The sequence below is a fragment of the Parasteatoda tepidariorum genome, chromosome 2 (assembly GCF_043381705.1).
Source record: "Parasteatoda tepidariorum isolate YZ-2023 chromosome 2, CAS_Ptep_4.0, whole genome shotgun sequence".
Classification (NCBI taxonomy): Eukaryota; Metazoa; Arthropoda; class Arachnida; order Araneae; family Theridiidae; genus Parasteatoda; species Parasteatoda tepidariorum.
The window spans coordinates 77,710,219-77,724,843 of NC_092205.1; the positions used below are offsets into that span (position 1 = coordinate 77,710,219).

Sequence of the window (14,625 nt, forward strand, 5' to 3'; positions counted from 1 at the left end):
GTCACTCATTTAAAAAAATCTGGAGAAAAACTTTAATTTTTTGAAAATAAGTACAGGAATATTTTTATTTCTGTTATTTTAAATTTTACAATACTTACGAAAGTACAGAAAAAAAATTTTTATGCATATTATTGAATTACAAATTGTTTATATTACAGGGTAAAACTTCAGAGGCCTTGGCTAAACTCTTGTCTTTACAAGCAACAGAGGCTACACTAGTTGAAATTGATGATGATGGACAAATATTAAACGAAAAACAAATTGATGTTGAGCTTGTTCAAAGAGGAGATGTTTTAAAAGTATAAAATGTTAAATAATAAGTAGTGTGTTCTTAAAATTTATAGCCTGTTTTGAATGTGAATTTTTTATTTAATCAGCCAATGTATGAAATTGTTATACAAATCATATAGTTACAATTGCTATTCAGAGCTGCATGTATTCATAACTTTTCAACAAATTTGAACTGCCACATAATTAAATTATGTGAAAGACATTAAAAGAAAAAATATTTTCAACTTTAAAGCAGATTTCAAATTTTCTTAGCTTCCTGATTAATCACTTGTTAACCATAACCCACTTCAGAATGGTAATTGTGTGTATTCTTCACTTGTTTTTCACGATAAAGCATTCAATTATTATAGAGGAAAATTTATTGCCAAGATTTTATGAGTTGAAAGATTTAGCGGTTATTAGTAAAGAAATTTGGAATTATACAAATCAGAAGCCAAATTTTTATACATGCTTCTTGGTATTATGTGTAATTTCTTTTTACTTAGTATTGGGATGAATTGCAACTTGTTTCACACAGACTAAATTTGGCTGCTAGGAATTTATTTTTTAAAATTATACTGTTGCTAGAAATATTTTCTTTATTATTATACGAAGCAATATTTCTGCAATTAAGTGAAATTTTTTGAATTTTTTTTACACTTTTAAAAGTGATTAATAAATTTTACAAATTTAGTGTCAAAATAAAAATGAAATGTCAATAAGAAAGGTGATAAAATGACAATCTATGTGTCTACATTATGGTTATAATTATCTATTAAAATTTATTTTTATTTTCAGCTAATATTTTATTTATTTTAATGTAGGTGGTACCAGGGGCTAAAATACCTGTTGATGGTAGAGTTGCTTTTGGGAATTCCATGGCAGATGAGTCATTAATTACTGGAGAATCTCTTCCTGTTCCAAAAAAGCCAAATTCTCAAGTGATTGGTGGCTCTGTCAATCAGAATGGTGTGCTTTTGATTGTGGCAACTCACATAGGGAAAGATACTACATTAGCACAGATTGTGAAACTTGTTGAAGAAGCTCAAACATCAAAGGTTATTTTAAAATTTTCTTTATGGCAATATTTATTTGTGGTCATTTTCAAAAAGACATTCTTTTGGAAAGTTTTTTCCCTTATAAGTTTAGTTTTGTATAAGGCTTAAAAAAATAATTAGAAAATATATTTAAGTACAGATATGAGTGATTTGTGTTAGATGTGAATGAGATTTATGATTCATCAAATAATCTAACATCAATAAGTGATAAATCAATAACACATTTAGCTAGAATCTATGCATCAGTATATTGCTGGTAAATGCCCAACTTCACGACTTGAAAAATCACTGAAAAATATGTGACACAATTTTGTATTGCTTTTCGATTATGGTACTATCAGCTTTACGTGGATGCGGATTGGATATATTACTGAAAAACGGCCTATTGTTAGCTATGTTTTCCTGCGTCAATTAAGGATGTGATTACTTATTTGTGAGTGCAAATTGATCGTGGTTGTTATTCTTTTACTTTGTGAATGCTATAAAATGGGAACTAGAATGAGGAAAAGACTACCGGTAGGGCAAAGGAAGAGTAAGATAAGAATAGGCTTAGATTGCAAGAAGCCTTTTCTTTTAATTTTGCTTTTTGTGTTGGAATTTTGAAATTTGATCTGGATCCTATAAGGTGTTAACATGCAAGATATTTACTAATTACTTATATATTTCACTTTCTTTTTTATTTATATTGGACTTAAAATTATAATTTTTCCTCAATTTATTTCGTAATTTTAAATTTCCCAAATTCTTAATAATTTTAACTGTTTAAAATCCCAATTAGTTTGTATATGCAACATTTTATTATTTTTAAGAGGAAAAATACTTTTTAAAATTCAGTTACAGTAAAGCGTTGCTTATCATAATTTACCGGTTTGACCACTTATCCGATGCATTCAAGGACCAAGTGTTTTTCCCACCTTCTTAAAAAAAAGCAAGAAAATTGCTTAAGTGCTTCTTTATTATGAGAATATCTGAAAGGGGTCGAAAAATTACTTTTTTTGTCCCTCTTACTTTAGAAAGAACCTCATGTTCTTTCTGCCCAATTCTGTGTTGGAAATTGGTTTCTAATAAGAAAGCAAGTTTCTTATAAAAAATTTTAAAAATTAAACTTTAAAGCACGCTATTTGTAATATGATATAATAGGCACTACCACAATTGCTAATCCTAAGTCTGGAATAAGTTTGAAGGGAAATTACTTAAAAATATTCTCATCGCAGTTTTCTAAAATTGTCCAATTATCCATATTGGCTTTGGTCCAGAGAATCAGCACTCTACTGTATTTGAATTAAGAAAATTCATTGTTTTTAGAACGAGTTGTTTAATTCAATATTTATATTTTATAAATTTGTATTAGTACATTATCAGTTATGGTATAAGTCAGATTTCATTGGAAATATGAGCTATTGACTAAAATTGCTTAAGGAAATCATATATAATAGGATTAAAAAACAACTGAAAAAGGAAGTATATTGTTTTAATAAGCAGAGGATCATTATCGAATTTAAAATTAAAATATATCAATAGAAAATATTTTAATTTCCTAAATAGGTTTGGGTTTTGTTTAAAATTTTAATTTGTAAAAAATTATTTCTTGTCTAATTACTTATATAAATCATTCTTTACTTCATGCATTACTTATCCACACAGTTAATATGTTTATACATCAATTGATTTTATGTTTTTATACAGTGACTGTTTCCATTTTTGATTTGAAATATTATCTGTCTGTTATTTTGTTCTCTAAGTTAATCATAAGTTTTTCACAAAAAAAAATGCTTGTTAAATTTTTTTATGCTCTTAAATTTTCAAAATTTTTTCTTTAAAATGAAAGTTAAGTAATATTGATTGTTTTATTTTGTGTGATTTATTTCAGGCTCCTATTCAACAGTTAGCTGATAAAATTGCTGGTTACTTTGTTCCTGTAGTAGTTGCTGTCTCTGTTATCACATTAATTGGTTGGGTTGTTGCTGGCTATGTATTAGTTGATGTAGTTAAAATGTATCACATGAAACATGTAAGCAGTATTTGTTCTTTAATCCAAACTTTTTTCATTATTTATTTTTCCCTTTTGAGTTTCTTTATACATTTTTTATTCAATACAAATAGTTGATAAGAAAAAAGAATTGAATTATTTTTTTTTATTGCCATTTCTATGAATTTTTCAATTACATTGTGTTATGTTAGATTTTTTGTCATTTCCTTACTTTTTATGTTAATAAATAAAATTCTCATTTTAATAAGTGAAAAACATTCTTTTAAACTTTTCTTATACGAAAATCTTACTTTTTATTTACATAATAACACTTTAAACTACAGTAGAGCGCCGATTATCCAAACTGCTCGGTACCGAACATGGTTCGGATAATGATAAGTTGGGATAATTGGAAAGTTGTTCAAAATCTAGTTTAAATTATTATTATTTATGCACAAACTTCCTTCTCACTTTTTCCAGGCTTAGGACTGGCAGTACTATCTCCGGCGTGTTTAAAAGTTTTTTTTTTGTTTTTTTTAATTTTTTTTTTTAAACTTTTTTTTTATCATATTTTAGCTTTTTATAATTTTTTTGTCAATTACTGATTTAACCACATTTTTCTTTATTTACCATTGCAAAAGAAATCCAGAAAAGACTTTTGTTTCAAAGAAAATGCTCTTTTTTTTTAGCAGCCATATCCCTTATTCTTTTTAAATAAATCAACTGAACTGGATCAACATCATTTTGACGTTCTAGACTGTCAAAATGAAGTTCGTATTCTTGGAAAATAATTTTCAGTTGACGAGGGCTAAAGAGGTATGTAGGTTTAACTGTATAACAATACATGTATGTCTACTATAAGAAAACAGCTAAAAAAGGTTGTAAATTAACTATGGTCATCAAATGTAGTGGATATTATTTATTCTTCTAAATTTAGAAAAATTGCTGATAAGTTAAAAAGTATTCTAATCATAAAAGAAAAAAAAACGAATTCGGACATAGTTCGGATAATTGGACGTGCGGATAATAAGGGTTCGGATAATTGGAGCTCTACTGTATTTAATTTATTTTCCGAAAATAATTCCTCAATGACATAATGTTTTATAAAATATAAATGTTATTTAGTCTTAAACTAAAAGTTATCATGCATTCATCTATTATTTTATTGAAATCTTGTTTATAACTTTTAAACTTATTACTACAGAAATTTACCTTATCTTATGCAGTGAAAATTTTTATTTAGTGAAGTTGTTTTTTCATTTACTATGCAGGCAACATTTTATTTAATGCATACAATATTTAAATTTTAGTTACATTTGTCACTAACTACCTTTTAGGTTTATTTTGTTCTGTAATGTGTAGAAATACATAATAGTGTGTCATATGTGTTAATATTTATTAAAAAATATTTTTTTTAAAAAATGTATATAAATTTTTTTTTTAAATCACCCAATATTTTTAAAAATATATGTATGTTATATTTAAGAAAGAAGTTTTTTATATCTTAACTAATATTGTTTTACCCTTCATTTTGAGCAATGTAACTAAATTTTTGTGTTCTTAATAAATAATCATGTTTCGTTACTTATTTTGAAATTATTATTTTTATGATATTTTAATGTTTTCTCTAATTTCACTTAAAGAAAGAAGATGCCTCAGATTCAGAAATCATCTTCCAGTTTGCCTTCCAATGTGCACTTACTGTTTTAGCTATTGCATGTCCTTGTTCATTAGGTCTAGCCACACCAACAGCTGTTATGGTCGGAACTGGAGTGGGTGCAATTAATGGTATTTTGATTAAAGGTGCCGAGGCTCTGGAGTTAGCCCATAAAGTAAGCGTAGCTGTTTTTATTTTATCCATTATTATTATGTCATTTCAAAGGGAATTAGTCTTAAAAATCAGTTTTATTTAATTCTTAATTGATGAAGTAATTAATTTTTGCTTGCACATTTTATGTAAGAAGTATGCTACATGGTGCGTAGCGTTTTTGAAAAGTACTTAAAGATGCTTATTTTCGATATTCGTTTTTTAAAAGCCCTTAACCCTTTCGAGCCGACTGTCACATATATGTGCCAGCAAGAAACGCGCTCACATCCCGGCCGACACACCCGCGTGTCAGAGAGTTTTCTCGTTCACCCCCGACCGTCACTTATTTGTGCCAGCGTTTCGGAACGTTTTAAAAAATGAAATTTCTTCCAAAAGATGGCATTGTATGTCCATATGGTTTCAGATACATGTAGATTTGACCTTCCACTCAAGATGAAAGTACATTCACGTGGTTTTTAGGGGAAGGAGTGGAGGGGGGGAATGTTTTATGNAATCATGATAATTAAAAATATGTTTCACAAGTTTTCTGAAAATATAATTTGGGATATAAAGTGCTATTACGCAATTCCACTTTTAATATATAAGAGTTTATACTATTCAATATATGATAGTTATGACTTAGTAGCATATTATTACTAATTGAAACTGCAATGTTAAAAATTTTGTTGGAGTGGGAAACGGCGGGTCAGGAATTTTATTGTAAAAGGTCAGGAAAAACCTGCAAAAGTCAGGATATTGTTTTCTTAAAATAGTGTAGGAACCCTGTTTAAGTCATATTTAGTTTTCAGATTTGTAATGTTAAATGTTTTAAAATAACAAGTACATAATGAAAATAAAATGTGTAAAATATACATTTAAACAAGAAATAACTTAAGTAAATAAAGTATCCATAGAAATATATATAAAGCATATGTCACTTAAATACTCTACAGAACAATATTAAACAACGCGCTGATATTTCGGTAATTTCATGGAATTAGGCTTAACATCGAAAAACCCTCCGGCCCTGGGGAGACACACGGCCTCAGCGGTAAGCGCGCTTTCGCGCTTTGCGTTGCGAAAGGGTTAAAGTTGCTTTTTTCATTGGGTGTTTTTAAAAAGTGCTTAATTTTCCCTTTTCGAAATTGATATTTTTTTCTTTACCATGTTGATTTTTGCTATGTATTATGCAAAAGCGTGCTTATCACATTGTTCTATTCAACATTTTTACAATTCATTCCACCATCTATTTCGGCATACCATTGGTCCATAGCATATGAAACCACCAATTATTTTACATGTTTGATGAAATACTTGTGAGTCGGCATGTGCGTCTACTGAACAGAGTTTAGTGAAATTATTGCACTCTCATGAGCAACTCGGCTGCATTTTGCAAGATATTCTCAAATTTCAGGCTTCATTTTCCACCTTCTGATATCGAACCAAAAAATCTTGATCATTTTATAATGGCTAATAAAATCAAGAAAAGAGTTCTTTGCCAGAAACTAGTTATTTTATCAAAATCATGTAAAGTCTTTGAAAATTATTTTGCATTTTGTTAATGTATATAGTGCTTAAAAAGTACTTAATATATGCTTATTTTTTGTTGAAAGATTTGGCTATGCACCTTGTGCTAACAAACTATTTCTGTTTAATAACTTATTGTCCATTGAATAAGTCTTAGTATTTATTAACAAGAGAAATCAGCGCTCTCGCTAAGGACTTCAAATTATTAGCCAATTCAAATTCAGGTGCGAATCAATGCTGCCAGCAGATGCTTTTACGGATTAAAGAAGCATCTAAAATCAAATATCTGATCATATTTATAAATATCTAATTTATAAATATCTAATCAAACTTATACTGACATACACATCAGAAACTTGGACAATGAAATAAAAATGTAAATGCTCTTGGAGTCTTTGAGTGGCTCATGTTAGAGCTAGCTATTTTTGGAAGAATACAAATGGATGGCTCCGACACTCAAATTTAGAACTTTCTCATGTCTTCAAAGAACTCAACCTCATCAAGTATATAAAAATCTAAAGAATTAAATGAATCATGTTATTAGAATGGACAAAGAACTTCCAACACAGGAAATATTCTAGAACAAATGGCCGACCCAACCTCAGATGGATTGACTGCCTAGAAAGGGATCTCGCTATATTAAGAGTAATAGATTAGATTACCATGGCTGGAGAAAAAATTCTTGAGAAGGCCTTGGCTACCATGATACTGCAGAAGAAATTAGCTAATTATAGAAAGTTTTAGCTAATTTTCGAAATTCTTAACTAATGGCAAATCTTAATAATTTTTTATTGATTTCTTTCCTGTCGAAAACTTCAGATCGAAATACAAATTTACTATAGATTGAATTATTTTTAAAATGCAAATTCAAATCCAGAGTCATTTTGGAGTTGGGAAAAAGTAAATGGACAATGAATGGGAAACAGTGTGAAATATGTAGATATTATTTTATCACCTTTTAGGAAAAGAAATAGGAATAGTTTGGTTTAATGTTTGATAACTTCTTAGAGTAGAGCAGTAATATAAGGATAAACCTGAAGAAATATTATGTTATTGTCATGAGAAAACATATTTTATTCAAAAGTAGTAGGATAATAATATGCATCTTGCTACCATTTAGTCTGTTTTATTGACACAAATTATAGGAAAGATTTTTGTCCCGTGATCCGGCAAGTAACATTGTAATCTCCATTTCATGGTAGTTTATCTCATGCTTACATAATCTCTCTTGTTGCGTCATACTTACATTATCTGGATTTAATTCTAATTGATTATGCAACTTATTCAGCTAAAATTATGGTAATTAAATAAAATACAGGGTTTGTTCCAAAAAAAAATTTACTTTTGATATTTTTTTTTTATTTAATTTTTTCAAGATTAAGGAGAATGTATATTTTCCTTTTCAGTAGAAAAACTCATTCACCTATACTTTCTGCAAAGCACTATTTTGTTGCATAATTAATAATTTTATCGTATTTGGCAAGGTGGCAAAAGCTTAGTGCAGGCCCTGAGAAATTATATTTAGGATACTAATTTTTTTTAAATTAATGATTGCTATGACCAATTTTCAATTTTATTCTGTTCCACTAGCTAGCTAACATAACTGTTGATTTTGAATTTTACAAAATTATAGAATTTTAAGAGCCAGGAGATGAAGATAATTGTTTTTTATTTCAAAAGCAAATTTGCTTATAAAATTGTTTAAATATTTTGAGTCAGGTATATTGTGCTTAACTGCACTCATGAATACAATTAAAATTAAAAAATCAGCATATCTTGTTTGAATTTTGTTACAATAATAAATTAATCTTTTTTTTTCAGGAACAGTATATTTCAAATAACTTTTTGTTTTACCTTTTTGGTTACTATAATAGTTTTGTAAAATATATTTAATTCTAAATTTCTTTCAGGTAAAATGTGTGCTTTTTGATAAAACTGGAACTATAACTAAAGGTATTCCGGTTATGACTCGGGTGTGTATTTTTGTGGAACAGAATGTTATGTCATTAGGCAAGATTCTAGCCATTGCTGGTACTGCTGAAGCAAACAGTGAGCACCCCATTGCAGCTGCTATTACTAAATTTGTGAAAGAAGTAAGCTAATATTTGAAAAATTTAATTGAGAAAAATAGCAAAACTTTCTTAAATGTTCTTAGGAACTTATATTAAATTTTCATGGAAAGTTTTCAGTTTTTTATTGTTAAATAACTTATTTAATACTATATATTATACTTATCTTCTTAATGATATATTTTTTAAAAAATAAATATGCTGCGTGAATTAGAATTTTCTGATCAACTTTAACATGCAGTGATACAAAAGAGTACATGCTATAGCCACATGCCGAGTTTAATTCTGCATGAACTAATAACAGACATTCGTTGTGAAAACATTAAAAAAATTAATGAGTTAAACTGTGTTTTTTTTCTAATAACAGCAGGCACTGAACTTCCTTTTTTCGCCTTAGAAGATGCCGGAAGTGTTGCTCATTTATCGTTATCCTGTGGGCACCTATGAACCAAAGTCACGGAGGCGAGCAACATTACCCACGCCACACTGCCACAAATACCCGTTCATAGAGTGGGCCTCATTCATACATTCACACATCAGAAAACAACACAGAGAGAAACATACATGCCCAGAGCGGGATTCGAACCCGCAGCCATTGGCTTCAATCAAGCGCGCTAACCACTCGGCTACCTGGCCGGCTGAGTAAAACTGAAAAATATATAAGATGCATAAAAAAAAGAAGTATCCAACTGATAGATAAAATTTCCATAATCCAGTTTTAAAAAATTAATCCCAACCTGTATAGAGAATAAAAGCAACCGGTGCACATTGTTGACCTCATTGCCATCATATCATTAGTCTTGAAATTGTTTAATCTTAACCTGGATGACAACCTTGTCTGACAATTGGTTTTTTAACAATATTAAAATGAATTGAAAAAGCTCTTTCAAATACATTAAATAAAGTAACACTTTAAAAAAAACTTTGTATGTTATTTTTGAATACATAAACAACAAAACTATACTTTAATCTCTTATGTACTATGTGCATTGAAGTTGGTCAGATAATTTGCCTCCAGTCTGTATTTGTTTCAACTCATTTCTTATTTCAATTTCTTCTATCATGCAATATTTAAATAGTCTTAGAAGTGTCTTTAAGACCATTTAAAAATTTCACACTATACATCTTATACATTACCAGATGTAAAAAGAAAAATTTCTTGATTTTGGTATATGGGGAAAATTTCAAAATATAATTTAAATGTAAAATTACCTTTTAACTATGCTTCTAATGAAGATTGGAATTATTGTGTATTTCCTTGCTCAACAGCATATTTTAATTTAAAATATTTTCACTCAGTCTAATTGAAAAGATTTTCACTAACATATTACAATATTTCAGACTTTGCAAACAGAAACATTTGGCAATTGTAAAGATTTTGCTGCAGTACCTGGTTGTGGTCTTCGCTGCAAAGTGACAAACATACAGCACATGTTAAAAGAAGAATCCTCTGTTGAGCAGCTAATAAATGCTAAGAGGCACAGCAGAATAAGTCTCAATTCTCAAAAAGATGCAGCCGAAAACGTTCTCATTGACAGAAAGATTTATGGCTCACCCAAACACAATGCTTCTAATCTTGCAGCTGAGTTAATTCAAAATTTAGAAAATTCCAGTGAGTTATTTTTTATTCTTTAGAAGTTATATTTTAATACTTGGAGTTAAAATTTTGACAAGAACTTTACAAATTGTTAATTTTAGTTTTTTCCATTAGTGTCTATAGTTTTGTGAATTAAATCAAAATTGTGTAAAAATTATTTGTTGGTAATATTAAAATTTTAGAGATAAAATTCATTTTCAAATTAAAGCCCATTTTTTCTAGTTTATTTCATGAAGATATTCTAAGAAAATTTCAGAAGTAAATAGATGGGACAATCTACAAATTAGCATATTTTGATTATTCCAGTGTTTCGTAATAATTCAATTTTTTTCTTATATTTTGCTACATTATTTTTAATTATTTTTCTACTTTAGAGTAGCTTTCTCTAGAAAGAGTATCATTCACTCTCAGGTTATTTGGACAGTGATTCCGTGGTAGTTCAATTCATTAGTTTACCAAGATAGAAATTTTACATGTGTTATAACTAACACAGTTTTTAAACATACCTAGTATTTAGTTTAATGAAATAAGTAGTACTTAATTGCAATACTTAATTTTTTTAACCATCTTAAGTTTTGTGCTGTAAAAAAGATAAATGAATAAAATTGTGTTCATAATGTGCCTTATTTTATCAAGTATTTTTATTGGGATAAATATAATTCATTATGATCATAATTAATTGTAAAATTGAAAAAATTCTAAATAATTAAATGCCTTCATGATTTGTTATATTTCATTCTAAATTTGTAAATCTTTGATATATTGATATTTTGAAGAAACTTTCATATAATATCACATCTCTAAAACTAATAAAATTCTTTTTGCATTCATTATCTATTAATTGTTTTTATTTTATGACATAGTACCAAATTATAATCAATTAATTTATTAAACCCTATTGGAAATCATAAAGTTTATAAATAATAATATATAACATTTGTTTTTACTACTGTTAAGTTTATTAAAAATACTATAAACATTAAAAGGTTGTAAAAAAAACTGCTTAAAATGACATGCCACTATTAAAACTATTCAAATCTGAATTAGTTCCATATATTCTAACACCAATTTCATTAGATTAAACATTAAATATTCTAATGTCAATTTTAATAGGTTAAGCATATAGAACAATTATGTTCTTGTTTCCTTACTGTTTGGTACACCTACAGTACAAAATAGAATGCTAAAAAAGAGCTGTTACCAATTGTATGGGAGTGTATGGTTCATTGAATTGTGCTTCCTAAACTAAAATTTTTGTGTTCCTTAAAATATGTGCACCATTTATTACTCTAACAACATTCATTAGTATTATTACAATCTTAGTATAATTTTAAAGGTGACCCAGCCGAAGGTGATGCAGCTAAGTCATACACAGTTTTAATTGGAAACAGAGAATGGATGTTGCGAAATGGAATCCAAGTGTCAGATGATATTGACACCCTCATGAAAGACCATGAAGAAATGGGACACACTGCAGTTCTATGTGCTATTGATGGTATGATTTATTTGTCCTCTCAGAGTTTGATTTCTAATTTACCCTCTAATAATCAGGCCATTCATGAAAAAATATAGAATTCATGTTTCATTTGGCTCGAATATGAAGTGAAAATGACTATAGTGAAAAGTGCGTTAGAAAAAGAAAAAAAACAAAGAAAAAGTGATTTTTCAGTAATGGTTAAATTTGTTTTTAAACTTTTTCAAATATTATTTTTTAGATCTGCTTATCTGTATGATGGCAGTTGCGGATACCATAAAACCAGAGGCACACCTGGCTGTTTACACTCTCAAGAAAATGGGATTGGATGTGATTCTTCTGACTGGTGACAACAAAAAGACTGCAGCTGCAATCGCTAGACAGGTAACACTTTGCCGTATTTTATTTTTACACAAGTACACTTCATCTCTTGTAGATATTTTTTGCTTGGTAGACATAGAGATAGCATTAGCATATCTTGACTCATCTGTTTGAATGAAAAATATGTAGAAATTTTATTTTGAAATTATCATTATGATTGCATTGTAGTTTAAATGAAACTTAAGACAACACTACTTTTAATCATTGTATTTTATTTATTTTTTTGTATATATATATTTGAAAGTATACTCATTTATATCTTTAATCAACTACATATTGTTTTCAGGAATTAATTTTTCTTATAAAGTATTTTGGGAGTTACTTTTCCTTATAAATATAGAAGCAGAGAACTACAAAACTTAAATTTACTGATTTTCGGTTAATTTTCCAACTTTTTGCAATTAGGTTCAACACGGCCTAATTGTAAAAAGTGGTGTATCCCTTAAGATTTTGAATTATTTAGAAGTAATGGTCAGTGAAAACCCTATAAATCGAATTTATTAAACCAAGAATCATACATTACCTCTCGAAGAGATTTGTCCGCAGTCCGGAGCAAATTGGCATCTCTGCAGAAAACATTAAAAGTCTTGCTGTTTAGTCATCTTGAAGTTTATTAAAATCTAATTTCTATTGTTCTCTTTAAAAAATAAATAAATAAGCAAATTACGAACACAAATTATTTTTCAGGTATTGATTGTCTTAATGGCTATGTAATTTGAAAAAAAATTATGTGCTCAATATTTTATTGTTAAATGTTTTAGACTGGCCATTATTTTTCCCATTTTTCTTTCATTTAAATTCAAATAAATAACAATATTTTGATAGGAGCCACTGTGGCTCAGGGGATCAGATGACGGGACCCAAGTTCGAATCGCAGCGGTGGCTGATTGATACGAATTCTGATCCCAATTCGTACTGACCACATTGGTGACTTAAAATATCTTCAGTGATAGACAGATCATGGGTTAGAATTCCCTTGCTGTCAGGCTATAGGAGGTTTTAGTGGTTTTCCCCTCCATGGAACGCAAAGGCGGGTTACTTCCATCAAAAAGTCCTAGTTTGTCCCAATATTTGATCCAGGAGTTCCCTTGTATTCTGGGTTGGTCCAAAATTGCAAGACTACGAAGTATGAAATAGATTGTCGTCTCAGAATTAGATCAGCTTTACAACGCCATTTATAAAATAAAATCTTTTGATAAATTAAGGTAAACAAAATGTATAGAATGTTAATGAAAATAAAATAATTTTTTGCACAAGTATTTAAAATACAGCAATCAAAATTATATCGAGCAATTTAAATATTATTACTTATTATAGCCTAAAATTATAAAATTTCTATTAATAGGTTGGAATCTCTAGAGTGTTTGCCGAAGTGTTACCATCACACAAAGTTATGAAAATCCAGCAACTCCAAGAACAGGGAATAAAAGTCGCAATGGTTGGTGATGGTGTAAATGATTCTCCTGCCCTAGCTAAAGCTGATGTTGGGATTGCTATTGCTAATGGTACAGATGTTGCTGTAGAAGCTGCTGATGTTGTTCTTATTAGGGTATGTGCTGTTAAATGAAATATTGCCTTGGAAAATGCATTAATTGTCATAGCTTCTAACCCTTCTGCATTTTGCAAAAGCTAAGATTTTCCGTATTTTCACTCTCTTGCCTGATAGCTCAAATTTTCTTTAATTCAAACGTTGCTGCTCCTCTTGTAACGGCCTGGGAGAGTCCACTCGCTGTGGTCCTCCCTTAAGGTAAGACGCAATGGATTTCTCTTCTCATCTACCAATGAGGACAGGAATTCAGCTTCTTCTGCAAAACCACTTCCCATTATCACGTGACTTCCTGTTTGCTGGCGCGTAAGCAAATGTTGAAAAAAAGTGGCCCGTGTAAAAAAAAATAACAGTGGATTTGTGGTGAAAATATATTTATTATGGCTGAATGAAAACGATACAAGCAAGCTTTTCGGGAGTCCCAAGCCTGGTATCTGCTAATATTGCGATTCTTATTCACTCTAATCTAATATAAATTTTCGTATGTACCTGACTTAAAAGTCTGGTGTTGCGATTCATATTCACGCAAATTAAAAATTGTACATCAGTCCTTAGTTACGGGATTTAAAAATTCAGTATTGTGACTAGTATTCTCTGGTTATAATATCAATTTTTGTATTTATACGTGATTTAAAAACTACAAATTGGAATTCGTATTTATGCGATTTAAAAATTCGATATCACAATTTATATTTTCATGTATTTAAAATCCTATATCATGATTCATATTCATGCGATTTTAAAATCTAAGATTGCGTTTCATATTCACACAATTTTAAAATCTATTATCGTAATTCTAGTAGGAAGTAAGTTTTTCTGGAATCAGTTACTATAAAGGTGTGATGTTCTTCAATAGTGGGTAATTTGATTATAAATCCTAATTCAAAAAATTATGTTTAATATGATTGGTTTATAATTTGATATCGA

The 14,625-nt window shown here is 29.0% G+C and overlaps 1 protein-coding gene across 3 annotated transcripts in view; it reads left to right on the forward strand.

Moving 5' to 3' along the window:
- Nucleotides 1-14,625, forward strand: part of LOC107446374 (copper-transporting ATPase 1) — a 33,791-nt gene that overhangs the window by 13,323 nt on the left and 5,843 nt on the right. For all 3 annotated transcript variants that reach the window (XM_043054977.2, XM_043054975.2, XM_043054976.2), the window contains exons 10-18: nucleotides 159-299; nucleotides 1,095-1,328; nucleotides 3,199-3,339; nucleotides 4,941-5,129; nucleotides 8,542-8,724; nucleotides 10,042-10,312; nucleotides 11,634-11,792; nucleotides 12,013-12,155; nucleotides 13,498-13,701. In XM_043054977.2, coding sequence (XP_042910911.1) covers nucleotides 159-299; nucleotides 1,095-1,328; nucleotides 3,199-3,339; nucleotides 4,941-5,129; nucleotides 8,542-8,724; nucleotides 10,042-10,312; nucleotides 11,634-11,792; nucleotides 12,013-12,155; nucleotides 13,498-13,701 — 1,665 coding nt within the window. The remainder of the gene's footprint in view (nucleotides 1-158; nucleotides 300-1,094; nucleotides 1,329-3,198; nucleotides 3,340-4,940; nucleotides 5,130-8,541; nucleotides 8,725-10,041; nucleotides 10,313-11,633; nucleotides 11,793-12,012; nucleotides 12,156-13,497; nucleotides 13,702-14,625) is intronic.